We start from the raw sequence: 27543 nt of genomic DNA, 5'->3' as shown, positions 1-27543 counted from the left end.
GAAGCTGCCCTGTGTCAGATAAGGGCCAGCTCCAGCCTTCTCCATAAGGGACCCACCACTGTCCAGAGCTGAGCCAGTACGTGATGTTGTTTGCACCTCTGTGAGAGCAGATTTAAGAAATGGAAAAAAAAAAGAAAAGAAAAAAAAAGAAAAGAAAAAAAAAAACTGCTGCACAAAAGCAGCTGGGAGAGAGGAGTGAGCAGCAGCCCTGCAGCCCCCCAGGTGAGTGCAGCAGGAGGGCAGGAGGTGCTCCAGGCACGCAGCAGCAGTTCCCCTGCTGCCTGTGCAGAGGCCCCTGGTGGAGCAGGCTGTCCCCCTGCAGCCCGTGGGTCCCACGTGGAGCAGATCTCCACGCTGCAGCCCCCCCATGGGTGGAGGAGCCCCCGGTGGAGCAGGTGGATGTGGCCTGGAGGAGGCTGTGGCCCATGGAGAGCCCCCGCAGGAGCAGGCCCTGGGCCGGAGCTGCAGCCCGTGGAGAGGAGCAGGGGGTCTGGGGGGAGCTGCCGCCCACCCGAGGGGGACACGTGCTGGAGCAGTTTGCTCCTGGGGGATGGACCCCGTGGTACAGAGCCGTGTGGGAGCAGTGCTTGGAGAGCTGCTGCCTGTGGGCAGCCCCCACAGGCTCAGTTGGGGAAGGACGCAGCAGAGATGAAGCCTCAGGGACTGACCGCAGCCCCCATTCCCTGTTCCCTTGTGCAGCTTGCAGGGAGGATGTAGAAGAAGGTGGACGGGGGGAAGGTGGTTTTAATTTGCTTTTAGTCTCTCACTGCTCTGGCTTGTTAGTAATAGGCAATAAATTGCATTAACCTCCCTACTCTGAGTCTGTTTTGCCTGTGATGATAATTGTTAAGTGATCTCCCTGTCCTGATCTCAACCCTTAAGTCCTTTCCATAGTGTCTTCTCCCACTTTCCCTTTGAGGAGGGGCAGTGGGAGAGCAGTTGTGGTGGAGCTCAGCTGCCCAGCTGGGTAAAACCACCACGGGTACAGTGTCGACCTGTGAGAAACCAGCCGAGCCTCCTGCCGGCAGAAGGACCGGCTGCAAGCATGCAAAGGACAGCACTAGATGGTGCAGTCACACCAGTGCAGCCACCCGGGCCTCCTGGCTCGCTGTCCAGCAGCCCATGGCAGAGGCAGGCTCCTGGTGTCCCACAGAGCCTTTCTGTAGTGGCACCTCCACGCCCAGAGGCCGCACTGGCCAGCCCAAGTGGGCAGAATGGATCCTTACTGCCCCCCTCTTGGAACAGCTGGAATAAGGGCAGTAAAGCCAGCACTCAGGAGGGGAGCGGCCTTTCCTGAAGGAGAAGCTTTTCCTTTTCCTGAGCACCCAGTTCCTGCAGAAAGAGGTGCTGGAGGCAGGAGGTGCTGCCAGGCCACCACAAACAGCATCCACAGGACAGCCTGGCCTCGGGTGAGGCCAGGTGGGGAAGGGGCAGTGAGCCTCCGGGGGGTTCTGCCCTCACTGTCAGCAGAGCTGCCAGGAGACAGACACGAGCCAACAGCTGGGCAGCAGAAATGATTTACTGGGGGGAAATGCTGAATGTTCCCTACACACTGTGTTCCAGCTATGCAAGGAAAGTACAAAGCTAAGGGGAGGCCACTCTCAGCCCCAGCACTGCCTGTCCCAGTGGCGGGTGGGAGGCTGATGCAGCTCCACATCCCCAGGTCCCATGTGGAGACAGAGCTTGAGCACATCCTGCCAGTGTGCATACACACACAAATACATAAATGTCCAGGCACAGAGGTTAACACAGAGAGAAAGCTCTGTCTTTACCAGCACCCGGATGCACACCCACAGCACTCAGGTGGCCTGATCCTGCTCCTTCTCTCCCCTTGTTTAGGATTGGAGTCCGCCACTGCAATATGGCCCCCACAACACATGGGTTGCTCCTGCTGTGGGCTTTGGGCCCTCAGCCTGTCCAGCAGCAGCCCCCTGCCCTGCTCCAGCCACTGGCAGCAGCACCAGGAGCCCCGAGGTTGTGGCTCACCCAGCTGCTGGCACGCAGACCTCTGCTCCTGCCCCGTGGTGTTCGTACCTGCACATGCAGAGATCACAGCCACACAGGAGGCAGTAAGGAATCAGATTTACACAGGGTAGGGGACTGACTGTGCTGATCAAGCACAGGGCTCAGTCTGACAAGTTGCTGATCAGCCACCCTTACATTCAATCAGCCCTTTCTTCCCTCTTTATCCTACAGCTGTTCCTCTCCAATCTGCCTCAATTATTTCCTTCCTCACCTTTGTTCTGCCCTCTAAACACTCCCTAATTCTTAACCCATTCCCATATCCCCCTTCAAAGATCCTGTAGTCAGTTTTATACAGTCCCCAAGTGTTCTTCCTCCTGCATCCCATGGATCCCTTATCAGTTTCAGATGGCAGTTTTCTGGGGAGTTTCCCTGTTGACTCATCCTGGTGGGTTTCACACCTGGGACAATGGTCTCCTCCAGGGATGGTCTTAGGAAACAGCCAATTCAGTGCGCTCTAATTATCACTGATTAGGTTTTCACTGATTAGGTTACCAAGGTTCCTCCACCTATCATTGTTTCTCTGATTTTCCCGTGTCTGTGTGTTTATGATGATTAGGCGTTGCCCTTAGTTGGCTAACTAACAGATGTCTGTAGATTTGGTTAAAAGTAAACAAAGGGAACTCAGATCTTTCTTGTTTGCCAAAGTAAAAATACAATGCCCTTTCTCCACACCTGGTTTAATTAAGCATTGTTAACAAATGGCAAAGTGTGAAGTGAGGACTGCAAATCTTTGAATAACAGAGGATGCTGTAGTCAGCCCACATGGCACCAGGAATCTGCTACATCTGAGGCCGTAGAAGAGACAGATGCTCCTGGTGTCAGCAGTATTACTGCAGAAGCAATGGTAATGTCTTTCTTGAAAACACCTGGCACAGAAAAAGCTTATCCTCTGAACTCTGTTGAACAGCTTGTGCTGTCTGTAGTGCATGTGGTACCTTAGTCATCCTCAATTATAGAACTACTGAAGAGTTGGTCTACCTTCAGCTGCTGTGTGAGCATTAGTGTCCTTACCTTCTCTGAGGGGTGGCCTTGGAGGGAATACTGGGGCAGAGAAGAGGACTCCTGTTGGACACAGAGAGATTATGTTGCCTCCTTCTCTGGGAGCAGGAGCAGTTGCTGTGGTCTGACGCAGAGCTCTTATAGCTTTCCTGGATAAAAATTGATTCATGATCTAGTAAATGGAGGGCAATAGTGCTTTGTTACCAGGATTGTGGGATATTTCTGAGAAGTAGGTGGAAGTAGTTACGCATCTAAGGAGGGCTTCAATTACTGTCATTTTCAGCAGACCACAAAAGGCTTACCTTTAGGGGAAATCAATGTGTCTCTGACCAAAAGCTATCTCTATGCAATATCTTGGGCAGAGAGAGAAGAAACCTGCCAGAAATCCTGATGACAGGAGGTTTTGGAGGCAGGTGGCAAATCAAATCAGAAAAACTTAACTCCCTCAGTTTCTGGGCACAATCTCTGAACAGCAGCAGAACCAGCAGCCATTGCCATTCCCGAGAGGCAGAGCAAAAGTAACTACCTCCTGAGGGGAGGAGAAAGCACAACTGTCAGACAGCCTCAGTCTGACAAACAACATGGACAGTGAGTCAGGAAAAAACAAAACAAAACACATTTTTTTTTTGCCTTATGCTAACTTCAGGCATGTTTTGATTCTAAAGTATTCCAGTAAGTAAAAGCACAATAGCGTTGTACTACAAAACACAACTGTAATATTAGATCCTGTTGCAGACAGTAGCTCTAAGTGGGTACCTGAGGCAGGGTGTAAGTACAGGACAAGCACATGTGGTACTTCCCCTTATATTTATACTTTCCCAGACTCAGTTTTGGGACTTCCTGACTCAGCTGTGCTTTCTGCATATTTGAAATCTCTCAGTGGATTTTCTTCCATGAATTAATGCAGTGTTCCCTTCCCATCCATGTAAACTTACACCACCTCTTTTGGCAGGGAGTCTGGTAGATAGTTACCTTTCACTCATGTTCCCTCAGAGGTGTCCCTACTTCAGCACAGGTCACCTTCTCCTAGCCTGGAGTAAAAAAAAGTTAATTCTCCATCTGCGATCACTGCTACTCCCCCTACTTCATTTTCTCTGCTTAAAATCAGCGTATCTTTTTTTTTGTTTGTTTGTTACTGACGCTCTGTTCCCATGATTTGGTTACATTTTGAGCTCACAACAGAATCAAGCAGCGATTTCTCACTGGAACATTAAAACAGGCTAACCTCAGCACTCCTCTTTCGACAGCCTATTTTAAGCTCTTCTAAGCAGAAGAATCATTAATATTTCAGTATAACTCATTTAAAATTCAAATGTAACCTTCTAAACTTTGGTCCATGCCCTTTATCTATAGTGGATTATTCAGTTATCCAGACCCCCTTTATCTAAACCCATTATCCATTCTCAGTCTCTCCCTTTCTATTACTCAAGAAAATAACCCTGAGGGGAAAAATAGAGCTACACTGAACTTTATTCTTTAAAGGTCATAATTGGTTGTCCAGATATTTTTATGTTTCTTGTTTTTATCAAATTGTAAAAGCTGCCACTCCTGCCATCTCCTGCAGAAAGGGAAATCACTAGCTTCACAGCATTTTCGATTCATTGCTAAGTGTAACTTAAAAGATATGAACAGATTATTCTTAGTACTTATGCTGGTATGTATGAGCATATTCTTTAAAAAGGTCTTCATCACAGAAGTTACACCATGGCCTTCTGCAGCAGTTAGGTTTTATCGATCAACCTTATTTCTTGTAAAGCTAGTTTTCTATCTACACACACACAAAGGGAACTCACTTCAATTTGGTGGGGTTTCTGGGGGCGGGCGTGGTGGAATTGCTTTGTTTGTCTGTTTGGTTTATGTTGTATATAACAATGAGTAGATCGTGGATTCTTTATCTTTCATTCTCACTTTTGTAATGACTAGACTTAGCATCCAACTAGGAATTCCATCAGCCCTAAATTAGATATAAATATTGTGGCTAAGCTTTCACCTTACTAGCAGCACCCTAGATATGTTCACACCCCTTCTTTTGCCACTTCTCGCCCATCTCCCCAAAGCCAGGACTCAACACCCTGTGCTGCCAGTCCCACCGGGCCACAATTCCTTGTTGCTCCTCATACCAAACCATACCTTTCCTTGCACGGCCACCAGCCTCCTCAGGCCCACTCCCCTCCCACGTGGCTGCGTGACCAACAAACATCCAGAATTCGGCATCCAGATGTGACCGTCTCAGGAATCCTGTTTCTGGCAAGCTGCCGGCCCGTCCCCAGGCACTTGCTGTATCCAGGCTGTGCAGGTTCCTCCGCGAGCACAGCTGCCTCCCATATGCTCCAGGTCTGAAGGGGAGAGCCAGGTCTGCTTCCAGAGCTTGAGCTAACAGGCAGGATACTCAAGCTATTTCCAACAAAACAGCCTCCTGCTGATTCAGGTGGCTCGGTTGCCAGTCCCTATACTGATGCCTGTTCAGGGTCCTTCACATTACCAAGTACCAGGATATCATAAATGCACAAACCTTGCATAAGGATGGGCAGAAGACTTCAGTGTCTGCATTTACTGTGACCAGAGCAGGTGTTTGCTGATAGTGAATTTAGCATCTCAGCTTCATAGCTGAGACAAGAACACAAATGTAGCTTTTACAAAATGAGTTCAAGTGTGAGTCTGTACAAAGCATGTGGTTTACTGATTTTTCATCCTGGCTCACTGAATACTATTATCTATCTTGAATTTAATGGATTTTTTTTTCCTCACAATTTTCTAAAGTATCTTAATAGTACATGCATATTTTATAGAAACTTATACCCAAGTTGCCATTTAATTCTGTAATTAGCTCCTTTAATTCACATGAAAAGCTGAACATCCGTTAACAACAATCATCATGAGCAAATCTAACTCTGAAGATTAATCAACCATCAAAAAGTAATTTACAGTGAGCAAGCTGAAAAAAAAAACAACACATACACACATTAGAACAAATTGGTAGTTGTATTTTATTTAATCAATGAAAATCTACATTAAAAACACAAAATCAAATTCAGTAACCCAATACATTGGATTAAAGAAAGCTTCAAGCTTTTAAGCACAAGCCAGAAGTCACAGTCTCAAATGAGAGTTTCAGAGGCCAAAGCAATACGCTGGAACAAAGGAGGATATTTAGGTGGAGTCATGCTCCTTGCACCGTTAGCATGGTTTCAGGTGCAATATATATTTTTAGCTGTCAGTTACAAGAAGCTTTTGTATTTGTTTTATAGTTATGGTTGTTGCATTGCTTACCTAGGCCCTGGATTAATGGAGAAAACAAGCAAGTTTAAGCACTTGCCTGCCCAATTACTACCAACAGACAATTTACATTGTGATAAAGCTAGCTTTATTTAAATGAGGTTCAGACAAGAGTTAACTTTACATATTATTAACAGCTTTGGAGCTACAAACATAAGAATCAGGATTACACAGGTCATGCTATTGTTATTTCATTTTACCTGCTGCAGTCATTGCAATATGGCTTAACGTACATAGGTACACAATTTGTACAAATTCAGCCAAGTTTGCACTTGTGAGGTGTTATTAAGAGCATGATTAACTTGCAAGCCAACTTAAACCTGTGGAAACCAACCGAAGTTGTTGGAATTGCCCAAAGCTAAGGGGGAAAGCTGCCACTAACAACGGACAAAGACAGACTGGATTGTTTGAAACCACATTGTTTGGCTTTAAATATTTATATAATTTGCTCTGAGGTAAGGAAAAATCTTTTGATGCTTCCACGCAGGGCAGCACCAGATGGTGCAATCACACCAGTGCAATCAGTCGCATTGCTTGCTGTACGTGCAGCCCCGAGGAGAGGCAAGCACCTGCCATAACAAGAGCATTTGTACACTAAAAGTTGTTTTTAAAATAAATTACTATACAGGTAGGATAGTGAGCTATTGTTCAACTTGGTGGGCATCGCTTTTCACAAAGTGCGATCTGTAACCTTCACTTTAGAAATCAGAGCTGTGACTGGTACCCCGTGTTTGATTTTAATGTAAACAAACAAAAGGGAACACCTACTCCTGTTAGGGACAGACATCCCAGGACTCTCAGGCTTGAGGCCTCTTTCTCCTTTAGATCACCCAGCTCACCCTGGTCTGCAGCTGTTCTCAGTCCAATCCACCTTAGGTGAAGACTTTTAGGATTTCAGCACCCCAAACTTCTCTTCTGTCTTTTGCAATCCAAAGCAGAATTCACTACCTGCCTGGATGTTAGATGGTGCGGGTGGAGGAAAGACTTGGGGATGAATGGGGTAGTGACCATTACTGAGCAGGGTGCGATTTAGGTGTTGTGGTACAGCTGGGGTTGCTGTACGAGTAAGACAGCAGGGAAATAATAAGTCTGAAGGGTTCTCAGAAACCTGGGAGGACTGCAAGTTGAAGTGATGTTGGTCAACACAGTTGGATCTGACACAGGTCAGGGCTCTCCTTTTGTCTTTAGAAATACCATAGTTCTACATTAAAATCAGAACTGGGCTTAGGATATACATATAAATATTCAAAGCATGACAGCCAAGTTTTGGAGAGATTTTACAAAGGGAAAAACCTGGAACAATAAATAGGAAACTACATGTTATCAAATTCCACTCCACCAGTATCCATTTCCTCTCCAGGCTACTCTACAAAATTCCTTTAAGGGTACGCCTAAACAGTACAGAAGTATCATAGCTCTACAGTAAAATCAGAACTGGGTTTAAGACATACATATAAATATTCAACACATTACAGTCCAGTCCTGAAACCTGAAGTCTTGAACAACAGAAAAAGAGCATTCTCAATCTCCTTTCAAGCTACGCTGTAGAAGTAATTTCTGACTAAATCAGGCCTGCGCAAACACAACTGAAGGATGGATGGAGATACCTGAATGGGACTGAAAGGCAGCAATCTTGAGCATCTTGCTCAAGGATTTGTGCGTGATCCAGTTCCTGCTGTTTGCTAGACATGTCTGCTAGTCAGCCAGAAGTCTCGTGTGTTCTCATCTGTCAGCTCTCCTCTTTCCCCTCAGCACAGAAGTGGAGCAGCAGCTGTGGCCACTTGTAGGTCAGATCAAGGCAGCTACGGAAGATGTTTGGGGTAAGGGAGACTGCAGAAAGGAGGTAGGGGATTTGGGGATGAATGAAGGGATTCAGGAAGTCAGGGCACAGACAGGACACATTAAGTGAGGGGACGGTAATAACTGTGGCACAAATTTTAGTGGTCTGTCCATTCACTCAGTTGTGCATCTCCAGTCTAAATGGGATATTTTGGGCAGAGGCAAATGACCTTTGAATGGAACACGTGTAGATATACCCAACATTAAAGGCATTGTTTTTTAATGACAATGACAAAAAATGTGAAGTCTTCAAAAGAGCAGATGTTAACATCCAAGAATAAAGGGTAGTGAATTAAGCTCCTGGTTCTGTCACAGGATTGTCAGTTGTTCTCTAGGACCAGCATCTCTCCAAATGCCACATGGATACTTAGCACATCTGAAAGTAAGAAGACAGTACAAAGAAAACCCTGTATTAATGACAACTTACTCTCAAAATTATCTTATCTTTCCCAAGCAGTTTTAGAAATGGATTTGAAGACAGTCACATGGCTTAGTTAAGCAAAAACAGTAAATAGCAAAGAGAAAGACTATACCTATCACCTTTTCTGATTTGGATTTCACTGAAGTATAAAGAGCTTTGGGAACAAGGCACTTCAAGTTTACCATGTAAGGCAACACTCACCTCTAAGATAAAGTAAAAAAAAATAAAAAAAATGTCTGTGGATTAAATCTTATACGCATCTGTATGGCTATGTTTAATGTATCTTGGAAAACTGGAAACTACATGTTCTATCTCCCAGAAATACCACCCTAAACCACAGGTCAAGACAAAGGCCTTTAATGTGAGCACAGCTGTACAGAAAACAAATAAGGTGTAGAGTAGGTGCATATAGGGAAATCCGTGGCCTGTTGGTTGAAACGGGGAGTGCTTGTCTTTCACTGGAATTAAAAAAAAAAAAAAAGAAAAAAAAGAAAAAAAGGGAGAGGAGAGACTCAACAGTTGTAGAGAGTGCAAAATCTACTTTGGGGAGAAGAAGAAATTGCTGGCTGAAATTGCTACTTACATTCAAGGCCTCAGGAGCCAACGAGTTCTGACTTTGTGCACCATCACAAGACGTGCCTCCTTCTTGGCAACCATCATCCTGCCACGTCTGCATCTTCCCGTCCTCCACCGGTAGGTGACGTTGTTCTTCCTCCCTTTCTGCACACGTTTGCTGACCTATATGTTGGTCTGAGATTTCTGTAACCTGCCCAACCTCCTTTTCCTTCAGTTTTAGTGGGTGTACATCTTTGGTTGAATCTTCTGAAGTACTTAGCTCTAATGCTGATTTCTGAAGTCTTACACTCTCCCTTGAAATGTCGTCAGGGGTAGGCACAATATGAAGAGAATTCTGACTTTGTCCATCTTCCAGCACCTCACAAGTTAACAGCACGTCTTTTGTTTTTCCTACAGTTGCATGAATTTCTGCAGACTCTATTAATGTAGCATGTTTCTCTACTTTGGATTGCTGGAGCTCTTGTTCCATACTTGATATCTCTTCCTTTTTTACTAGGAACTGGTGATCTGCATGCATGTTTTCCAGAAGTTCAGGTATAATTGTACCTGATGGGCTTTTTCCTACGGTCTTAATGTGCTGCTCTGACTCAAAGGCCTCTTCTGTTTCCGCAAGTTTATTAACGGCCGTCTGGATGACATTCAGTACAATTTTTGTACTCTGGGACTCTATAGTCCCAGAAGGAACAACATCCGCCTCAAATTCTGTGTGGGTGAGGGAGAGACCATCGCTTAAAGGAGCAGCATGCTGTTCGGGTAGTCCAGTGCTCTGGGGACTCTCTGGTATTCCATTCATGTAAGCGGGACTTACTTGAGGCTCGGGTGCTTCTGCCCTACCAGACTGTGCACTTTCACTGCCTGAAGTGTCAAGGGTGGTAAATGGGACCTCATCAGAAACCATTTGCTCTGGTGTGGTTGCCAAGGGCTCTGCAGTTTCGGCTCTTGTGTCTGTGGGCGTGACGGTTTCTGCCACGACATGCTCTTCAACTGCTGCAGCTGCTACAGGCACAGGCATTTTCTGAGCCTCCGAGCTCTCAGCTGATAGGAAGGCTGAGTCGGGGTGCTCCTCCTGCGCAGTTAAAACCTCTTGCTGGACATCTGTTGAACAACATTCATCACCCCTCACAGCTTCCTGTTCTCCAGATTCAAATACTTCTTTGGCTCCTTCCATCAATTGCCCATTTATGCTTTCTACTTTCTGAAGGTCTTGACAGTTCAAGGTTTCTACAAGTTCTTGTGCTGTTTCTGCAGACCTTTCTTCAACTAAGCTGCTTTGTTTTTCACTTGTCTTAGGACTTATGTCAGTGAGGGGAGTGCTTCCATTTTCAGTGATACCTAGGCACGCTGCTGCTGCATTAGATATGCTGTCTCCTTCAGTCTGGGGGGTGACCTCAGTAAGAGCCTTATCGCTTGGGGAGTGTGTTTCAGTTTTAAGCATGGCATCTTCTATTTTGCCTCCTTTGACTTCATCGCTCTGGGAGAGGCTTTCAGTTGTTTCTGTGCATTTTGGCTCTAGGATGGGGACGGGATCTTTTGTCACTATCTGCCTGACATCCCCATCCCTCACACTCTGCTCAGCAGCTTCTGCTGCTTCTGAGGCTGTGGTTTCAGAGGTAAGGGCACAGGTTTCTACCTCATTCTGCATCGGGACCTCAACAGCAATGACTTCTGTGCTTTTTACTCCAAGGAGTGCAGCATCTTCTTCCTCTTCCTGGGCAGGTGCCTTGCTAGGAACTCTTTCAGTACAAGTTTGCTCTTGTGAGTCTAGCTCAGGAATTTTGTCTTGTCTTTCAGGTTCAACAGGGACCACAGTGACAACTGCTTCTGTACACACTGGTCCTGCGGTGAGAGTTTCATCCTCTCCTTCAAGCTTCACGGGCTCTTCACCTGGAAGCCCCAAGGCAGAGGTTTCATCTTCGGTCTCGTTCTGCACCTGTGGAGAATCGTAACAGATCCTTAAAGAAGGGTACAAGCAGGGAGAGACTGAGAATGTTCTGGGTGAAAGCACCAGAAGAGGTGACCAGGAGGAGAGGAATGTTATAAGGACACTGAGATTAGCAGGTTACCAAGATCCCAGCACATCCAGTGTGTCGGGACACAGCTCAGAAAATAAAGGGCAGCTCAAAGCAAGGGACAGCTGACAGCACTTGAAACCAAGACAGCCAGAAAGATGGTGGAGACGTAGGTAAGAAGATAGGAACGCATCAGTCACAATAACTTCTGTACACACATAGAGATAATGGTATCATTTCTTTTCCTGCCTTTGCAGAAGTGTTTCAGATACAACTGTATCTCTGCCTATGACTAAAGATACCACCTGCTATGTCTGGTATCATATGCATCACAGCTGCATCATATGTTTTCATATAATATCTTCAGTCACAGAGTGCTGTGCAGGAGCCCCAGTGGCAATCGTTTTCAGCACCTTCTGATCCATGCACACCATCTCCCACCCCCTTTCTGCAGTCATTGCATCCACATCACTGCACATGAGCATCAGTGGCTGCTCCTTCTGGACATCCGTGTCTGTCTCACTAAAAACAAACTTCAGATGCCTCATGTTGCACAAGGAAGGTCTTTGACAGGACTATTGCCACAACCTGACTCTAAATCAAGTTAACACTTGCTGATTTTTTCTTTGACAGATCAACCTTAGTATCTTATGTAATACTTACTGCAGCCTGGACTTCTGGAATACATTCATCTCTCATCTCATCTACTGTTAACTCTGCTAGGGGCAGTTTCTCTTGTTCTGAAGGCTCCTGCTTTGTTAATGGCTCTTCCTCAGGAGTGACAGTTTTGCTATCTTGTGATGAAGGTTCCTCAACTGTCCTCTGCATTTCAGATATCTCTTGGTCTTCTACAATTTCTTCCTCACATGCCTGCCACTGCCTTTCATCTCTCAATACATCCACATTTTCATATCCTTCTGTGCTTTCTTTCACTGCAGCAGATAATTCACTTCTTTCTGAACCTTCATGTCCTCTCTCTTCAATTTTATCTCTGTCCTGAATGCTCTCTGCACTTTCCGGGGGCTGGACATCATCCTCTGTGTGTTCTTCTCTTTTCAAGGACTGATCAAGCAAAACTGTTTCCTGACCTGCAACTTTCTCATCTGTAGCATCATCCTTCACTTCTGACTCAACTTCTTGCACTGTTGTAACTACAGTTGGTGTCATGGTTCTTTCACTAACCATCTGTGCTACTTCTGATGACTTTACTCTTTCAGCAACTTCGTGAAGAACTTTTTGCGTCTGCTTCTCTAATTCTTTCAAATTTTGTTCAGTGGCTTCTACTTCTTGTACTGGTGTAACTTCTTCTGTAGTATCTGGGGTTTCTAGCAACTGTGAAACAGCAGAAACCATCTCAGTTGTCTCCTCAGCAAAGGATACTTCCATTGTTTCTTCAGCACAGGAAGCTTCAGCTGTCTCCTCCAGAGCCGTCACTGCCTCTGAGGTTAACTCTAGCTCACTTGCTGTGGTATCATCACTAAGATCCTTTCTCGTCTCCGGCGCTGTCTTAGCAACTACCACTGCTTGTTCTACAACAACTTCTGATTCAAATGCTTTCTCAGTTTCTTTCTCTTCCTCTTCTTCTGCCTGCTCAATGCACTCTGTCAGAGCAGCAGATATCCACGATGGTGACCTTTCTTCAATACTGGTAACAGCTCTTTCCCCTTCCACAACAGTAACAGTGACTGCATGTACCAGCCCTTCACTGGGTTGCTTAACTTCTAGGGTGTCTTCTAATTTTTCTGCTCCTTCTTCCTCTGAGGTTTGTTTTTTCATTGCTTCAGCATCTTTCACTTTCTGGGCTTCAATTTTCTCTTGCTCTGCTGCTTCATATTCAGACAAAGGAACAACAGCTGGAATATCTGAATCTTCCTCAGCTGTTTCTGCCATGTCTTCTCTTGCTTGTTTAAGATGAGTTGGTTCTGGCTTTCCATCTGACTTTTTCTTCCTACGGCCAGGCATAAGTTTTCTAAATGGAACCCATGATTCATCTTTTCCAGGCTCACCATCCGATGTTGAATGTTCCAGGCTAGATCCCACAACAGAGTCTTCGGTTCTCTCTTCCATTCTGGTTTTGGATTTCCTTCTTGGAGTGACTAACCTTTTAAATGACTCCCATGTTGAAATACCTTCACCTTCAGATGGGCTTCCAGCTTGTTCTGGAGAGGAATTCCCTTGTCCTTGATCACTCTCCTGAGAACTAGTAAGAATTGCATCTGTTGCTGTTTCTTTGCTCTGTCCAGATTCTTCTATTTTTTGGCCATCTTGACCAAATTTATGCTCAGCTTCTTCATCAGATGATGATGATTTCCTGGCTCTTTTCTTTGAAGAGCCTACACATATAAAGGCTTCCCAAGACACAGAGGTGTCAACCTTTCTTTTGGGCTCTTCTGTGACTTTCTCTGTTTTCTGGTCCATTCCATTTTCTTTTAACTCTACCTGACTTTCTTCAGCTCCATTTTCAGTTGCAGGCACTGCAGTGCTCTTTGTCTTATCAATTTCTTCTTCTTTATCACTTTCAGAAGGTCTTCTGACACGTTTCTTGGGAGTCACCATCTTTTTAAATGATGCCCAAGGCGTAACACTTTCTCTTTTTCTCTCCACATCTGAAATTGCAGCATCTTCATTTTCAGAGACCTGCATTCCATCTGCAGATTTTTCCAAAGAAGGAATTTCATTCAGCTCCTCAGGAGAAGAAGCAGAACTCTCCACCTTTTGTTCTTCCGGGCTATCTGGGGAATCTGATAAGTGTTGAGTTAGTTCTCCCTGTTCCCCTAACTTAGATTCTTCTCTTTTGCCTTTATGCTTCTTTCCAGACAGTTTTTTTAATCCAGTACCCGTAAAGAGTTTCTTTAAAGGACTGCCTTGTAATTTAGTTTTTTCTTGAGAAGAGAGCAGTTCAGCTTCATTTGTGATACCTTCTGGAGGCCTCTTTCCAGCTGCTTCTTCAGGAGCTATTTCTGTGGTTATTTCACCTGGTTTAGTACTATCAGTCACAATTTCACCAATTTTGCCTTGTAGCCCTTCATCAGTGGGTTTGACTGATCGTTGATCATCTGCGGTATCAAATGACTGTTCAGAAGTAGAAAAGGACTTTGATCCAGCAGCCTCCAGAGTCAGTTCTGTCTCATGGCCTTTGCTTGCTGCCTTCTCTGTGGTTTTATCATGAGCTTCTCCTTGTGTTTCAGTGGCATCTTCTGCCATGGGTGAAATTTTCAATTCTGCTTTCTCTGATTTTTCATCAAACATTTCTTTCACCAGTGACACAGGTTTACTTCCTTCTATTCCTTCAGACTTTTTAAACTCTTCACTACTTGCCAATGAAGATCCTGCTTCAAGTTTCTCTTCAGAGGATATTTCAGTTCTGTCACTTATTTTACATTTTCCTGTTGACTCCAGATTTTCTCCTACAGGTAGGACTTCTGAGGATGCCTTCAGTTCTCCATTCACACTGTCTGTGATTACAGGGATTGTTATTAGTGGTTTCTCTGTCACTTCACTTTCCTTCTCTCCTTCTTCAGTTTTTTCTTCCTTTTTACCAATATTTTCTGTGACTTCTATTAATTTACCTTCTTGATCTTCTTCAGCTTTTTCCTCCTTTGCACTTGCTGTAGCAACAGTTGTCACTACATCCTGCTCATCATGCTCTAGTAGCTTTTCCTTCTCACTTGCATCAACTCCTATGGCTGTTTCAGTCTTAGGCTCTTGTTTTTCATCTTCTGTTTGTTCTTTCTCATGCGTTTCAATGGTTACTGCTGTCACATTCTTCTCTTCAACTTGCTTCTCAGACTCAGATTTCTCCTTTTCACTGGTTTCAGTTGTTAATGTTGCCCCCTCTTTCTCTTGCTCTTCTTCTTTTGTAGGAGATGGTTGTTCATCTTCTTTGGGCTTCCTAAAACTCTTCTTTTTTCTAAATCCAGCCAATCCCTGAGAAAAAAATTTTCTTAATGGTGATGCAGTATCATTGGCTAAAGCAGATGACTGAGAACTAATCTCATTTGCTTCTGGTGTTTTAGGAGATTCGTCTTCCGTTTTTTCATTTTTCAGTGCATCTTTGGTGTTGTCTTCTGCAGAGGGTGCATCTTCAGGCATCACTGTTTCTTCTGAGCTGACTTCTTTTTGATCATCAGCTCCTTCAGTGACTTGTGTTTCCTTTTTTACAGTAAGCAGCTGAACTGGTTCTGATTTTCCTGTCTTCTCTTTCTTCACTGTGAATCTGAATCCAACAAATTTAAAAACCTTTTTAAAGCCCAGATCATATGACGGTGGCTCAGATGCTTGTTCAAGGTCTTCTGCATCTTCTTCCAAAGATGGCAACTGTTTAACTACATGAGCATCCTCTTTCTCAGCATCTACACCATCTTTGGTGCTTGAGTCAGATGGACTTGTCTCCATAGTTTGGGTGTCTTCCTTCAGAATTACACCGGAATGTTCTGTTTGTTCAACTGTTTAAAAAAAAAAAAAAAAGGGGGAAAAAAAAGTTAATTAAGTTAATTTCCTTCTTGATTTAATGTTATATTATACCTTTAGGTACAGATATACGCTATTTTTCTACAGTTTTATCAAGCTTTCCTAAACATACATGTTCCTTTATCTGCATGCCTCTCTTAAAATTTTTAAGGACTAGTTTTTCTGACCTAAGATTACTGTAATTCCTTTCCTTTCTCACTTCATTGTAAATATCCTTTCAAAGTTTATTTGCAAATGCACCTTTAGAGCTCATTCTCTTCCTCTCTTTTGCAGTATTTTTCTTCTTTTGGAATTTAACAGAAACTTAAGAGACAAAAAATTAATTTCTCTCCAATCAATACTCAAAGAATGTAAAGAACAACATGTGCAATCATTTCTGAAGTAAAACTCAGAATCCTTTCCAGGTAGAAGGAAACCTAGAGGGGTGGGAGTGGTGGAGAAATGTTGACTTAAAATTACAGCAAGAAAAGGAAAGCTCATTTTACATCTCTGTCCCAAAAGAATGGTAAGATGTTAAAATGCCCATGGGAAATTCCCTATTTTTCTGAAAACCTGTAAAGCCCAGAACAGTTACATTACAACGTATTTGGTTTAAAGATTGTGAACCTTGGAATTCTCCCATACATCACATCACTGCTGTTGCCAGACAGAAACCTCATACGTAGCAATTCCACACCGCCTGAAAATAACGAAGTTGTTACTATGCAAGCAGGTAAAATTCTACCCTCCAGTTCTCACACGTCTGTGTTTGCATTGCTGCTTTCTTGAGCACTGTTTGAGTTTTTCCTTCAGGACACTGGCAGCCAGCCTCTCAGTCTTGCTGGGACAATTTAAGCATTATCACTCCCTCTAGCCATGAGCTGCCTAAATTCACAGACTGGCATATAAATTAATCCCCCTGAAATACAGCAGTTAAAAAGCCAGCACACATCCATTTAAAAGCACAAAACTGTAAGCTCTACATACCCCCAAATAAGTAACATGTTCTTACAAATTATTAACAAACTATTGTAATAAGCCTAAATGCAAGTTTAACATTTGTTTGAAAGAATTTTGGACCAAAAAAAATAATCCAATGTTAGTGGCAACATCTTGGGAGAAGGCAGTGCCCTCATCTTTACATTGTGTATGTGCTACTTTGATGCCCAAGGGCATGCAGGAGACAACTTTCAAAAGTACATGCATCACTGCATTCCCCAAAATGAATTTGTTTTTATTTGAACCATCTTCAAGTTGGATCTAACTGCTGTGAGCCTTCCTTTGCCAGGGACTGGACCAGCTGAGCTCTAGAAGTACCTTCCAGTTTAGATGCTTCCCTGCCTCTGTTTGCTTACGACCTCTTTAGAAAGAACTGCATCTTTGTAAGAGTATACACAACATGCGCTAAGGTAAGGCTGAAACACAACTAAATAATAAGTAAAACTAAATCTACAAGTACACTGCCTTCTAATAGCTACATGGAGGGCAAATTATGTTTATATTCACTATCAGCAGCCTACTGGTTGTTGCTTCTCAACAGACATAAGCTGTTTTTTTTTTTCTCCTTATCTAGCTGTTTAAAATTATTTACTTTAATTGTTCACTCCTAATTCTCTTAGAAGTCTAACCTCTGATAACACCCTAGCTCCCTGAACTTTTCAAACAATGATAGAAATTTTCAAATTGAGTAATCTGTGCCTGAGCCAGGTAAGAAGAAATATGTATATATTTGAAGAAGCAAAGATTATTACTCCATTGGTAATAAACCTCTTGCAAACATCAGTACAGTCCACAAGCAAAAATAACTCACTGTAAGAACACTTCAGTCATTGGCAGGGTAGGGAAGGGAAATAAAGTTCTAAGCACAGCTCGAAGCAGCAACAACACATTTGAGCTCACTTCTCATTTTAAGATGGTTAACAAAGGAAGAAAACACTTTGTGTTTATTTTCCTAATGTTCTTGGACTCTTATGAATCAAACATTACAGAGCTGCACACTAAGACCACGTAATGATAAAGGCAAGGAACCACTTTGCTATCTATGTTCATTTATTCTTAGGTCCAGAAAGAAGTGCATTGTCATTGCCACCAAACTATGTAATTTAACAGGAAGCTTATCATGGCTCAATAGGAATTCATAAAGTCAGAGGCATTTCTTCAAATACTGGGGTACATATCACATTTTAAAAATATTTAGTAACAGGCATACTTTAGATCTTTAGTATACCCCATATATATATAGACTATACCCCATATACATATAGAGAGATAAAGGGACATCTGTAGATATATACATATATGTATATTTGTTTATATTTATATATACACACATGTATGTATGTATCTATGACAACAAAGCTTGCAAATACCACTGTTTTCAATACAGCAACATATTAACTCCTCTTTTTTTCCTGCATGGAGAAGGTGATATTTCTTCCCTTTGTGTAAGTTACAAGTTTTTTTTTTTGTTGTTGTTTGCTTTGTTTTTATGTCTGTTTTTCCCCTGGGTCAACCAGCTATGAAATTAAACACTTATCATTTAATGTTAAACACAGATTTGTTTATGAGCCAAACCTTTTACTATCTCCTATAGAAACAAGGTCTATAGAGCCTCCCTCCTGTTACTCCTCAATCCTGCACTAATGCCAGCACGCTTCCTCTCACATCTGGGACGCTCTGTCTCCATCTGACATGACTCAGATAAAGGTAGAGCAAAAACCAGGGCTGTGAGCCAGCCAGGAATGCTGGCTCTATGCAGGAAAGAGGAGAAGCAGAAAGACAGTGGGAGGAGAGAAGAGGTAAAGAGACAGTCATGGATCACTGTGGGCAACTGCTGAGCAGCTGAAGACATCTTTGTAAGGGCTCTCCTCTCTTGCAAGCAGTCCTGGGGAAGGCATATTTACTATTTCAGAAAAAACAAACAAACAAACAAAAAAAAGCTTTGAAAAAAAGTTTATAGTTACAGTTGAGACGGCATTTCTTTTTGCTCGTTTTTCTTTTGTTAATTCCTAGAACACAAGTTTAGTGTTTAAGAGGAGTTTCAGAGGTTTACAGGTAAACTGGTTTACTGCAAGAGGGGAATGATACAGAATGTAAATGAATGAGTTATATCTGAAGTAAGAGATAATGAAGAGTTTATAAAGGCATCTCTTCAAAATCATAAGTAGTCGAGATTTTTTGCTTATGAATGCATTGATTTACAAATAGAATAACATACTAGGACAGTGAGTAGATATCTGTTAAAAGCTTTGCAGGCAAAAAGAGCCAAAAAACTACTGCAAAACCTGCATGTCCAGTGAGTATATAGTAAGATGGCAAATGGAATCATAAGAATAAAGAGGACACAGAAGTTTAGAGGCACTGGGGTGAACTTTTATAAACCGTTAAAGCAGGTTGACAGCAAGTAGGTCTCCTTTGTGGGTCCAGCAAACACACCGCCTTGCAATACTTTTATAAACAAACTGCAAAAGGTAAAAAAAAAAATAAAAATAAAAAAAATAAAGAAAAGTGAAGATGTACTTTTAATACCAGTCAGAAAAGCTGCAGCTATGCTACACACATCACTCTTGCATCACTCCCTTGTAGCACAGGCAGTGGGTATTGCACCCCAAGGTAACACAGAGCCTGGATGCCAGCTATCGAGCGACACACTGCTGTTGTTCCCAGTCTCTGCTTCACCTGCTTCCTTCTGCTCTATCCCATTGAGATCACTGCACCAGCCCCTTTCAACCAAGTCCATTTTGGATGTGTTTCCTCAGCACTGAGCAGGGCAATGCCATTCCAGACGGCTGCCTTGCGTGCTGCCAGGGGGCTGCTGCCACTGCTTGGTGACAAGCTGCAGGGAGATGCATACCCAAGCGATGCTTCTGCAAGGTGACAAAGGATACTTCTCCATCCCATGGGCACATACATGTAGTAAACAGAAGACCTGAGAAGCCAACCGTACATGCTGAACTTGCTCTTTCTTTAGCAGTTGGATTCTTTAATGACGTTTTATTAATGACATTCTTGGTGCTCAAACATTTCAGGGCACTTCTGAATGCAAAACAAACAATGAGTAACTCCACTTTGGAAGTTACTCACACAAGATATTGTTCAGAGCATTGCAGCACATCACTGCCACAGGTATTTTGGCAGGGCAGCTAGCTCTTTGTTAATGAATTTATTGAATTCGAAAGTATCTTTAAGAAACACAGGAGATCTTCATCAAAATACTTCTTTTAATAGAAAAAAGCCTAGTAAAACACTTATGAACACAGTTTCTTCAGGTCTGTCCTGGGGTAGGGATGCATGAGCTACGGGCTCATGAAGGAAAACAGTGCAATAAAACTATATCCAGAGGCAATGATAAAAAAAAAGTCATAGGTCATATCATAACATTGATCCACTTCGCTATTTAAATCCACTGGGGCTAAGAACTAGAGCTGAAATTCTATTTTAACTGCTTATGTACCAGTTAAACTACCAAATATTTTAAAATTAAATCAAGGTGCTGTTTGTGTTTTAATCACTGCAAGTGGTCTCCTTTATCCCAAAGGAAACATATGATACTGAAGGCCTCGGGTAATGAGAAGTGCTTGGTCCCTACCCCCCATCCCCCAAATTTCTTTAGTCGCTTAGTCCACAGTGAGAGTTTATTTGCATTTTTATGAGCAGTATACTGATCAGATGTTGGAAAATTAATATTCTTAGACTATTTTCTAACTCGTTACATTAAAAATGAAATGAATTCATAGCACTCCTGTTTTAGCAGGCTGAGAGCCACTGTGGCAGCATGACTTAACTGCTCCCACCATCTCGCCTGTTTCTGAAGTGCAAACGTGTTCCTCTGCTGGTAGGCGCCAGAGGGAAAAGCAGCTCTCTGACTGCAAGAGTTAAATCCGCAGCACTTCATGTGCTCGCAGTCAACCATGTCAACATCTGGAGCTGGTTGACTTTTCCCCCTAAGGATTTGCAGTGCTGTGCTGGATTTTTTCCATAAATTCCCTGCATTCTAAATCTATCAGATGGATGTCACACACACCCTGAGCCCCGTGTTTCAAACCCAACTGGCCACTGAGAGACTCCAGAAGACTTTTTCATGTTGTTGTTTTGTTTTATTCGATGTTTAAGTATTTGTGGCCAGATCCTGCTTGTAGTCACATACACAATATCCTTGGTAGGCTTGCTTGAGCCTGAAGGAAAACTGAAGCCGCAGAGCCAAGAGGCGATTTCAGAATCATTTGCCTCCATTGTACCTGGATTTGCCACAAATACAACTTGTGCAGAACACCTACTGCTCTAAAGCTCATGTGGCAATGACACAGGAGAATGTAATTTAAAGAAGAATTTTAACCGAGTGTCTTTGATATTTCGCATTTAACACCAAGCTTTCATTCATAAAATACACTTTCCCTTAATGGCACAATTCCTTTAATTATTAGTAGAAATATTTGAAGGCAAGAACTAATACAAATGGAGAAGCAGTAATTAAAATACATGGTTTGAAACAACAACAGCTACAGAAAACCTACCCTAAACAGGTTTATTTGGAACAAGTCATCTATTGGGGATTATTAGTGAAACTTAAACAACAATGAAAAGTTGTGCTTTTGGGTTTTCATCACAGTGTGCAAGAACTGAACTTTATTCCTTAATTCCTTCGACCTCAAATTTCAGGTGATGAATTTCAGTAAATCAAACAAAAAGCCCCCCGTAGTAACAGAATTAAGCAGGAATATATCCAGGTGTTATATTTTTTTTAACAAAGGTGGGGATTTTGTTGTTGCTTTTAACTACACAGTTTAATGTACCAAAATCTGTACAACTGCTGCTTTTTGACAATATTTCAGATTCTTGCTTCCTTTCCCTACTACTCATGGTATTTATGTTTCTGCTTCAACGTATAAATATTTCTCTAATGGAAAGCACACACTTCTTCCCTCCTGATTCTATTCCCTCAATTATTTCTAAGGTCAGACTCAGTGTTAATTGTGGGGAAGGGTTTCTTTCAGAAAAATTAAATAAAACAGAAGGATTTACAAATATTTCACATAAATTTCACAGTGCATAATTGCAATTCATGAGCTTTCTAATCCTGTTCTTCTGTCAAAGCATTAACAAGTCCCCTTAAATTCAATCGTCAATTCTCTGGTACTTGGGAGGCACCCAAAGTTAAGTCTTAAGTTTTCACATACTTGTGTGTCTCGTTTAAAAAAGAAAGAAGGAAAAAGTTACAAAACAGCTGTAATTTATCATAGCATAGACTTAAGAAAGCAAAACCAATGTCCCCAGAAAAGGACATCACACATAACCTCTATTGAAAGAAACTAAAAGAAAGCACGATCATTTCCGCTGTGATGCTAAAACATTCCTCATAAACCTTTTATTTTTAGAAGTTTGTGCTTTAGCTGTACTTGTCTGCTCCAACCTAGAGACTAAGTTCTCAGATTCCAGCGTGGGATGTTATAAATTTCATTCATTCAAGGTTTTTAGATATTTCTTCATTCAGTTCAATGTTTCACAAAACAGCACTGAAGTTCAAAAACCAGTAGTTAAGACCCAACAAAATTGTTCTCTTTTTTAACGGAAAGGTCATTAACCGTGGCTTGGATATACAGTTACTGTATTTAAAGATTCTTCATTAAACGAATTCACAATAATAAACTGCTCTCAAACTAGTCCAGCTGTTCTGCCTGTGAACCAGACCAGCATGCTGCAAATATTTATGAAATTTCATGGTTATCCATACCATCCGCGTCTCATGTTCTGCAACTCTGTTTTGCTTTTTAAAATAGAATGTAATCACTAAACCTAAGACAGATGCACTTGGGTATTTGAGAAAAATAGCTGCTCTGCTAAGAGCAAGGAAGGGATAAGCAACATGGCTTAGTCGTTGTTGTGACATTTTTGAGAGCCCCTAATGACTAATGAAAACACACAATGGGAAACAGATTGGAAGTTTTCTTTGTCAAAGCATCTGCATAAAGGATAACAGACATCACACACAAACAAAGGAGTTTTAGCTTGAGCTACACTAATTAGACAAATGATAGCTTAATACGCTCCCGCTTACCAATAAGGAAATGCACCCCGTCCCTTCAAAGAATAACGCATACCATGAGCTAGATGCACTTCTTGCAAAATGTACTACAGAAGCAGTTGTGCTACAGTGAAAACCCAAGTTTCCACAAGAATTATTTAATAAGGAAAACCTCAGATGATCAAACTGTGCAACCCTACGAAGAAATTGCTATTGAAAAACAGTTTAACCTTTAAATACTAACAATAAAAGGAAATAAAAAAATAGAGAACCCTTGAGGAAAAAGACTCAGCATGTGATAAGCTCATTAAACATCGAGTTTAATGAAAACCCTATTGTAAACAGCAGTAGGATATCTCCTCCCCTACTAACTGATTCAAATCACGTACAGTCCTCCCCAGGGTCAGCTCCAAATGGAGCTGGACTTCTGCAGGCTTTGTTGTCAGTAGGCATTGTAACACTAGAGTACTTTGCATGAATAAGCCCCCACTATTTGTTGAATTGGTTCACTAATGCCAGCAAATAAGATAAAAGCAAACAAACAAATATACAAGGCAATAAAAAAAGACTTAGTAAATTACAAGAGACATCATCAATCTGAGGGAAGTTCTGATGCAAATTAGTTACCTTTACGGAAAACCTTTTTTTTTTCTTTTTTTTTAAAGTATAAAAATTGTAGTACCACTTAGTTTCCAGATAAAGAAAAAAGCCTGTGCAAAAGCAGCAGCGCAAAGTATTTTTTCCTTTTAGCTTTTCAATCCTGCAAATAGTAATATCTTTTCAGAAAGCCCAGTTAGTTTATAGTGTTAGCTCAACCACTTCAGTGGCTCATGCACTACTTTCTTAAACAAGATGCAGAGTCCTATGCATGTAACATCAAGATTTTAAAATCCCAGGCTGGAATCCTACTGGGACCCAAACACCCACCTCCACACCATGGTGTTAATCTCCTCTGGATTTTTGATTCATTATAATTAGTAAAAAAGAATAACAGCTTAACTTCTCTCATGCAAAATTTTTTACAATACCTAAATGATGCCTACTTCTACATTTCCTTACATTTGACTGTATTTAGCCTCTAAGATATTTGACCGCATTATGATATTTTTTCTTAATCAAGAAATAAAAAGCATTGTAGCCCTTGATTGTTGCTGCTAGATTTCAGACCCTATGTCACAGTCCAATACTGCAGGAAAAAAAAAGAAGTAAGCGTCCTCTAGTTTATAAAAGTCTTGCAATACAAGTGCCACTTCAAGCATGCAATTGAAGTGACAAGAAGTTTTAAAATTTCAGCAGCCTTCACTGTGAAATGATTCTCATTCTGATGAAATATTTAAGGCAGACCTTTTAACTCCAACTACACCACCAGGAAATCTATCGAAAGTAAAACAATACTTCTGAGAGCCCAAGGAGCGTTCTAGCATGCACACCACAGCTCGCCCCACCCCAGCAAGTCATAAAACTGCTGCAGCACAAAGTCACCAGATGTCACACATGCAAAGCCAGGCACTAACCAGCAGAAAGGGGGGAAAAAATAAAAAAAATAAATAAAAAAAAAAGGAATGTGCTTACGTTTTAGCAATGCCACACTGCCTTACCCGTGATTGTTATGGTCCCCAGCATTTTTAAATTACACTAATAATAAGAAACTTCCTTCTCACAGTATGAGGTTCCTGATATTTATTCCTCTGGAGCAGCCTGAGTGTGGGGAGTGTGCAGCAGAGCAGCCTCTTGCCTCAATGAGAGTGCACGAAGCCTTGTCCGTCTGATGAGAAAGGCAGACTGAAGCTGTGCTCCCACAGCCACTCTCACTTGGCAGCTGCTCTTGGTGGACCATTCCCTCCTCAGCTGTTTGCTGCACAACTAAGGGAGCAAAAAGCAACTTGGGGGTGGGCTGGGCGCACGTGATGTGCCATAAGGACCTGGATCCCTCCCCTCGCCTGCTCCAGCACCAATTGCTGGCTACCAGACCTCATGCGAGGCTCTGGAAGTGTTCGCAGGCTGCAAAAATGCAGTTTAACTATTCTCTTTCCATTGCTTCACTGCTGGTAATTAAAAAAAATTATACTTTGAAGTATTTGTCTTAATACCTTTCAATTCAAGTGCTCTTTTTTTCCTCCTTAAGAGAGGAAACGTCAGCTTTGCAGTAAGAAACAATTGCTTTTAAAACACTGTTTCATTCCCAACTTCTAAAATGGTTTTGAAGCAGTCACTAGACATCCAGACCAAACTGATACTTCAATAGGTGCTAGTCAATAGCACTAGGTAATTTAGCCCACATAAACAAAAAAGAGTATTAAACACTTGTTAATCCATAGTGAATCATTTGCTTCTTTGCATATTGACAGTCACTTTGGGGAAGAAATATAGAACTGATGATTTATTTCCTTGGATGGAGAGATTTCTCCTCATAGAGCATTTAAAAGATACCATCCCCACCTTTACTCATCTGCCTAAGGGACATGTGGACCAGACGCTGAAAGATCCAGACGAGTGATACGAACAATTATGGATATCCGAATGTAGTTTTCACTTGAAAGACTAACTTTTCAGTGCTTTACCAGACAGTTTTTATTTGACTTTTGGATGATGTCATTTTCAGCTATTGCTACGAGAAAATACATACTGTATTTCCTCCATAAAGGTGGTGTTTTGGTGTTGTTGGGTTTTGTTTGTTTGTTTTTTTATATATAAAAAGTAAAAAGATGCTTTAAGATCAAACCTATGGAACTGTTTCCCTTTCATATAAATTATGCTACTGTCTAGGCTTGGTTCCACTGACAACAGTAAGATAAATCCCAAATAGAACAGCAGCATCATGCAACCACATGAGAGAGATTAAAGAAAGTAAAACCTTTTGGGGCAATCTATTCAGGTACAAATTCCTAATACTATCTGTGTTCATAAAGCATCATGCATTTCATCTACATCTAAGGGAGCTTCTCACTTCTCCTTTATTATACGCCTTAGGAACACAATTCCAGTACAACTAAAGATACAACACATAATTATATATAAAGATTAGTTTGATTGTTAACTTGAAACCACACCCTTTTAAAGGCCTTTCCTATTAATTGATCCAAAAGCTGAATGCCAACACAAAATCTACTTCAAAACATCAGGTATTTTCTCCTCCTTCATGACTGTGAGTATACTTTCTTATACCTATCCTCTCAAGAGTAAAGTTTTAAAGAGGAGTGAGTGAAAGATGAAACATGCCACATCGGTTTTACAGCACCCCTCTACCAACGCCAAAGTCAGCCTGCTGCTGGGCCTCTGCAGCCAATGCCACCCAGGGCCAGGAAGGGGCAGGAGTAAGAGGCTGGCAAGGGCAGGGCTTCTGTGAGAAAGATTTGGAGGGTCAAAATGCAAGCCTGATTAAAAGCAGTTTGAAAGACAGCTTTAAGCAAAACAGAGCCAATGGATTAGCAGCCTGTCTCTTCCTCCTGAGGAGTTCAAATGGTTCCTGGGCACCCTGTTTGAGATGGCCCTGCTCAAGCAGGAGGTTGGACCAGGTAACCTCTAGAGAGTCCTGCCAACCTCAGCCAGTCTGTGATCAATATTAATATCATTAGTGAATATAATAGGATTTCTACCCTATGAAAGAAGGGATAAGCCTATGCAGCATAAACTCCTAACACAGGAAGAAAAAAAATGAACTGTTCCCTCAGGTGAATGCTCAAGCAATTGGTAGCAAGCAAGCAGAGGCACTGCAGGCTCCCACTAACGGAAATGAAGCTGCCTTGAAGGCAGAAAAGATAGCATCCTGTACCACTGACAGCATCAGCCCCAACTCATTTGTTGCCTAAATTCTGCTATAAAGAAAATGCATCCCAATAAAACACCCTAGAGGAAGCACTTGAGTAACCAACAGATCACCTGAGCAACTCCCCATCCACTATGACACAGCCAGCTGAGTCCCATTTCAACCTTGCATCCAGACCTCTAAGATCAGTCCATTGAACCCAGATTTTTACTTACCATCTGTTCCAGGGGCCTCTGCTTGCTGTCCAGGAGGTTCCTGGATTGGTGAAGCCACCTCTGGCTGCTGCCCATTCAGCTCCTGAGGCGTTGTGGCAGCTCCTGGCTGCTGGGGCTCCTGCGGTGGGGCATCAAGCTCCAAGTTGTCTTCGTTAACGTCAGGTACTGGTGAATTTGCATCTAAAACCTGGGCAGCCAAGTATTGGATGAAGGATCGTAGTAGAAGAGAGAAAGATAAAGAAACGTAACATCAGTACCAGGTCAGCACTTTTTGCACAGAACATTGTTCTTTTGTTCTCATTTCACTTATATACGTGCAAGCATTTGGGGAAGTAATTACTTCTGTGCAGCATTGCTCCTTCTCAAGGTTATTAACTTTAATAAATCAAAGTACTTCTGTGAGAAAAAAAAATACATGATATAATCTGGGACTATTTATTGTACTCTTCTACTGCATGAGATGTGTGGATGAAGAACATTTTACAGACAATGGCCTATAACCTTGTGTAAAAATACATTTCTAACATTCCTTCTAGCATGAAGGAAAGCTTCGGGATAATGTGAAAAATATCTTTCCATTAGCTAGATTCATTCTTCAAAGTGTCTGGCACAACTCCTCCTATATGCACAGGAATCCTATCTGTATTTTGGCTTTTGGTATGGCTCCTCTGCTGACATGCTTATCTTGTGATCATGAACAGTACAATTGCAAAGAAAATTAACTATTTGGGACAGAAAGCTGAACATGTACATATAAATCCCATGAGGAAATTCAATTAAACTAGGGTTAGAACTAGAGCTTTGGGGCCTCGGTTATTAGGTAGAGGTTATTTTTACAGGGGAGAAAGAAGTTTGCAATACTTTAGGATTCCTCACTATAACATTTCAAACTTTTTTCCTAGATGTGCCAATACCAGGGAAAAAGCTCTCAACTTCTACATTTGATA

General features: G+C 42.1%; 1 protein-coding gene across 2 annotated transcripts in view; it reads right to left on the bottom strand.

Moving 5' to 3' along the window:
- Positions 1 to 5987: 5987 nt before the first annotated feature.
- Positions 5988 to 27543, bottom strand: part of AKAP12 (A-kinase anchoring protein 12) — a 30605-nt gene continuing 9049 nt past the window's right edge. Inside the window, exons 2-5 of one of the 2 annotated variants that reach the window (XM_084515884.1) lie at positions 26597 to 26783; positions 11809 to 15590; positions 9144 to 11066; positions 5988 to 8515 (exon numbers count right to left, since the gene is read on the bottom strand). In XM_084515884.1, the coding sequence (XP_084372010.1) occupies positions 8507 to 8515; positions 9144 to 11066; positions 11809 to 15590; positions 26597 to 26783 (5901 nt within the window). In that variant the 3' untranslated portion in view covers positions 5988 to 8506. Of the gene's footprint in view, positions 8516 to 9143; positions 11067 to 11808; positions 15591 to 24213; positions 24383 to 26596; positions 26784 to 27543 lie in introns of those variants that run through there. The other variant, XM_084515885.1, reaches the window with a different exon arrangement.

Source organism: Aythya ferina (assembly GCF_964211825.1).
Source record: "Aythya ferina genome assembly, chromosome: 3".
Lineage (NCBI taxonomy): Eukaryota > Metazoa > Chordata > Aves > Anseriformes > Anatidae > Aythya > Aythya ferina.
Note: the sequence above shows the minus strand (reverse complement) of the source record. Positions and strands in the feature narration are given on the sequence as shown.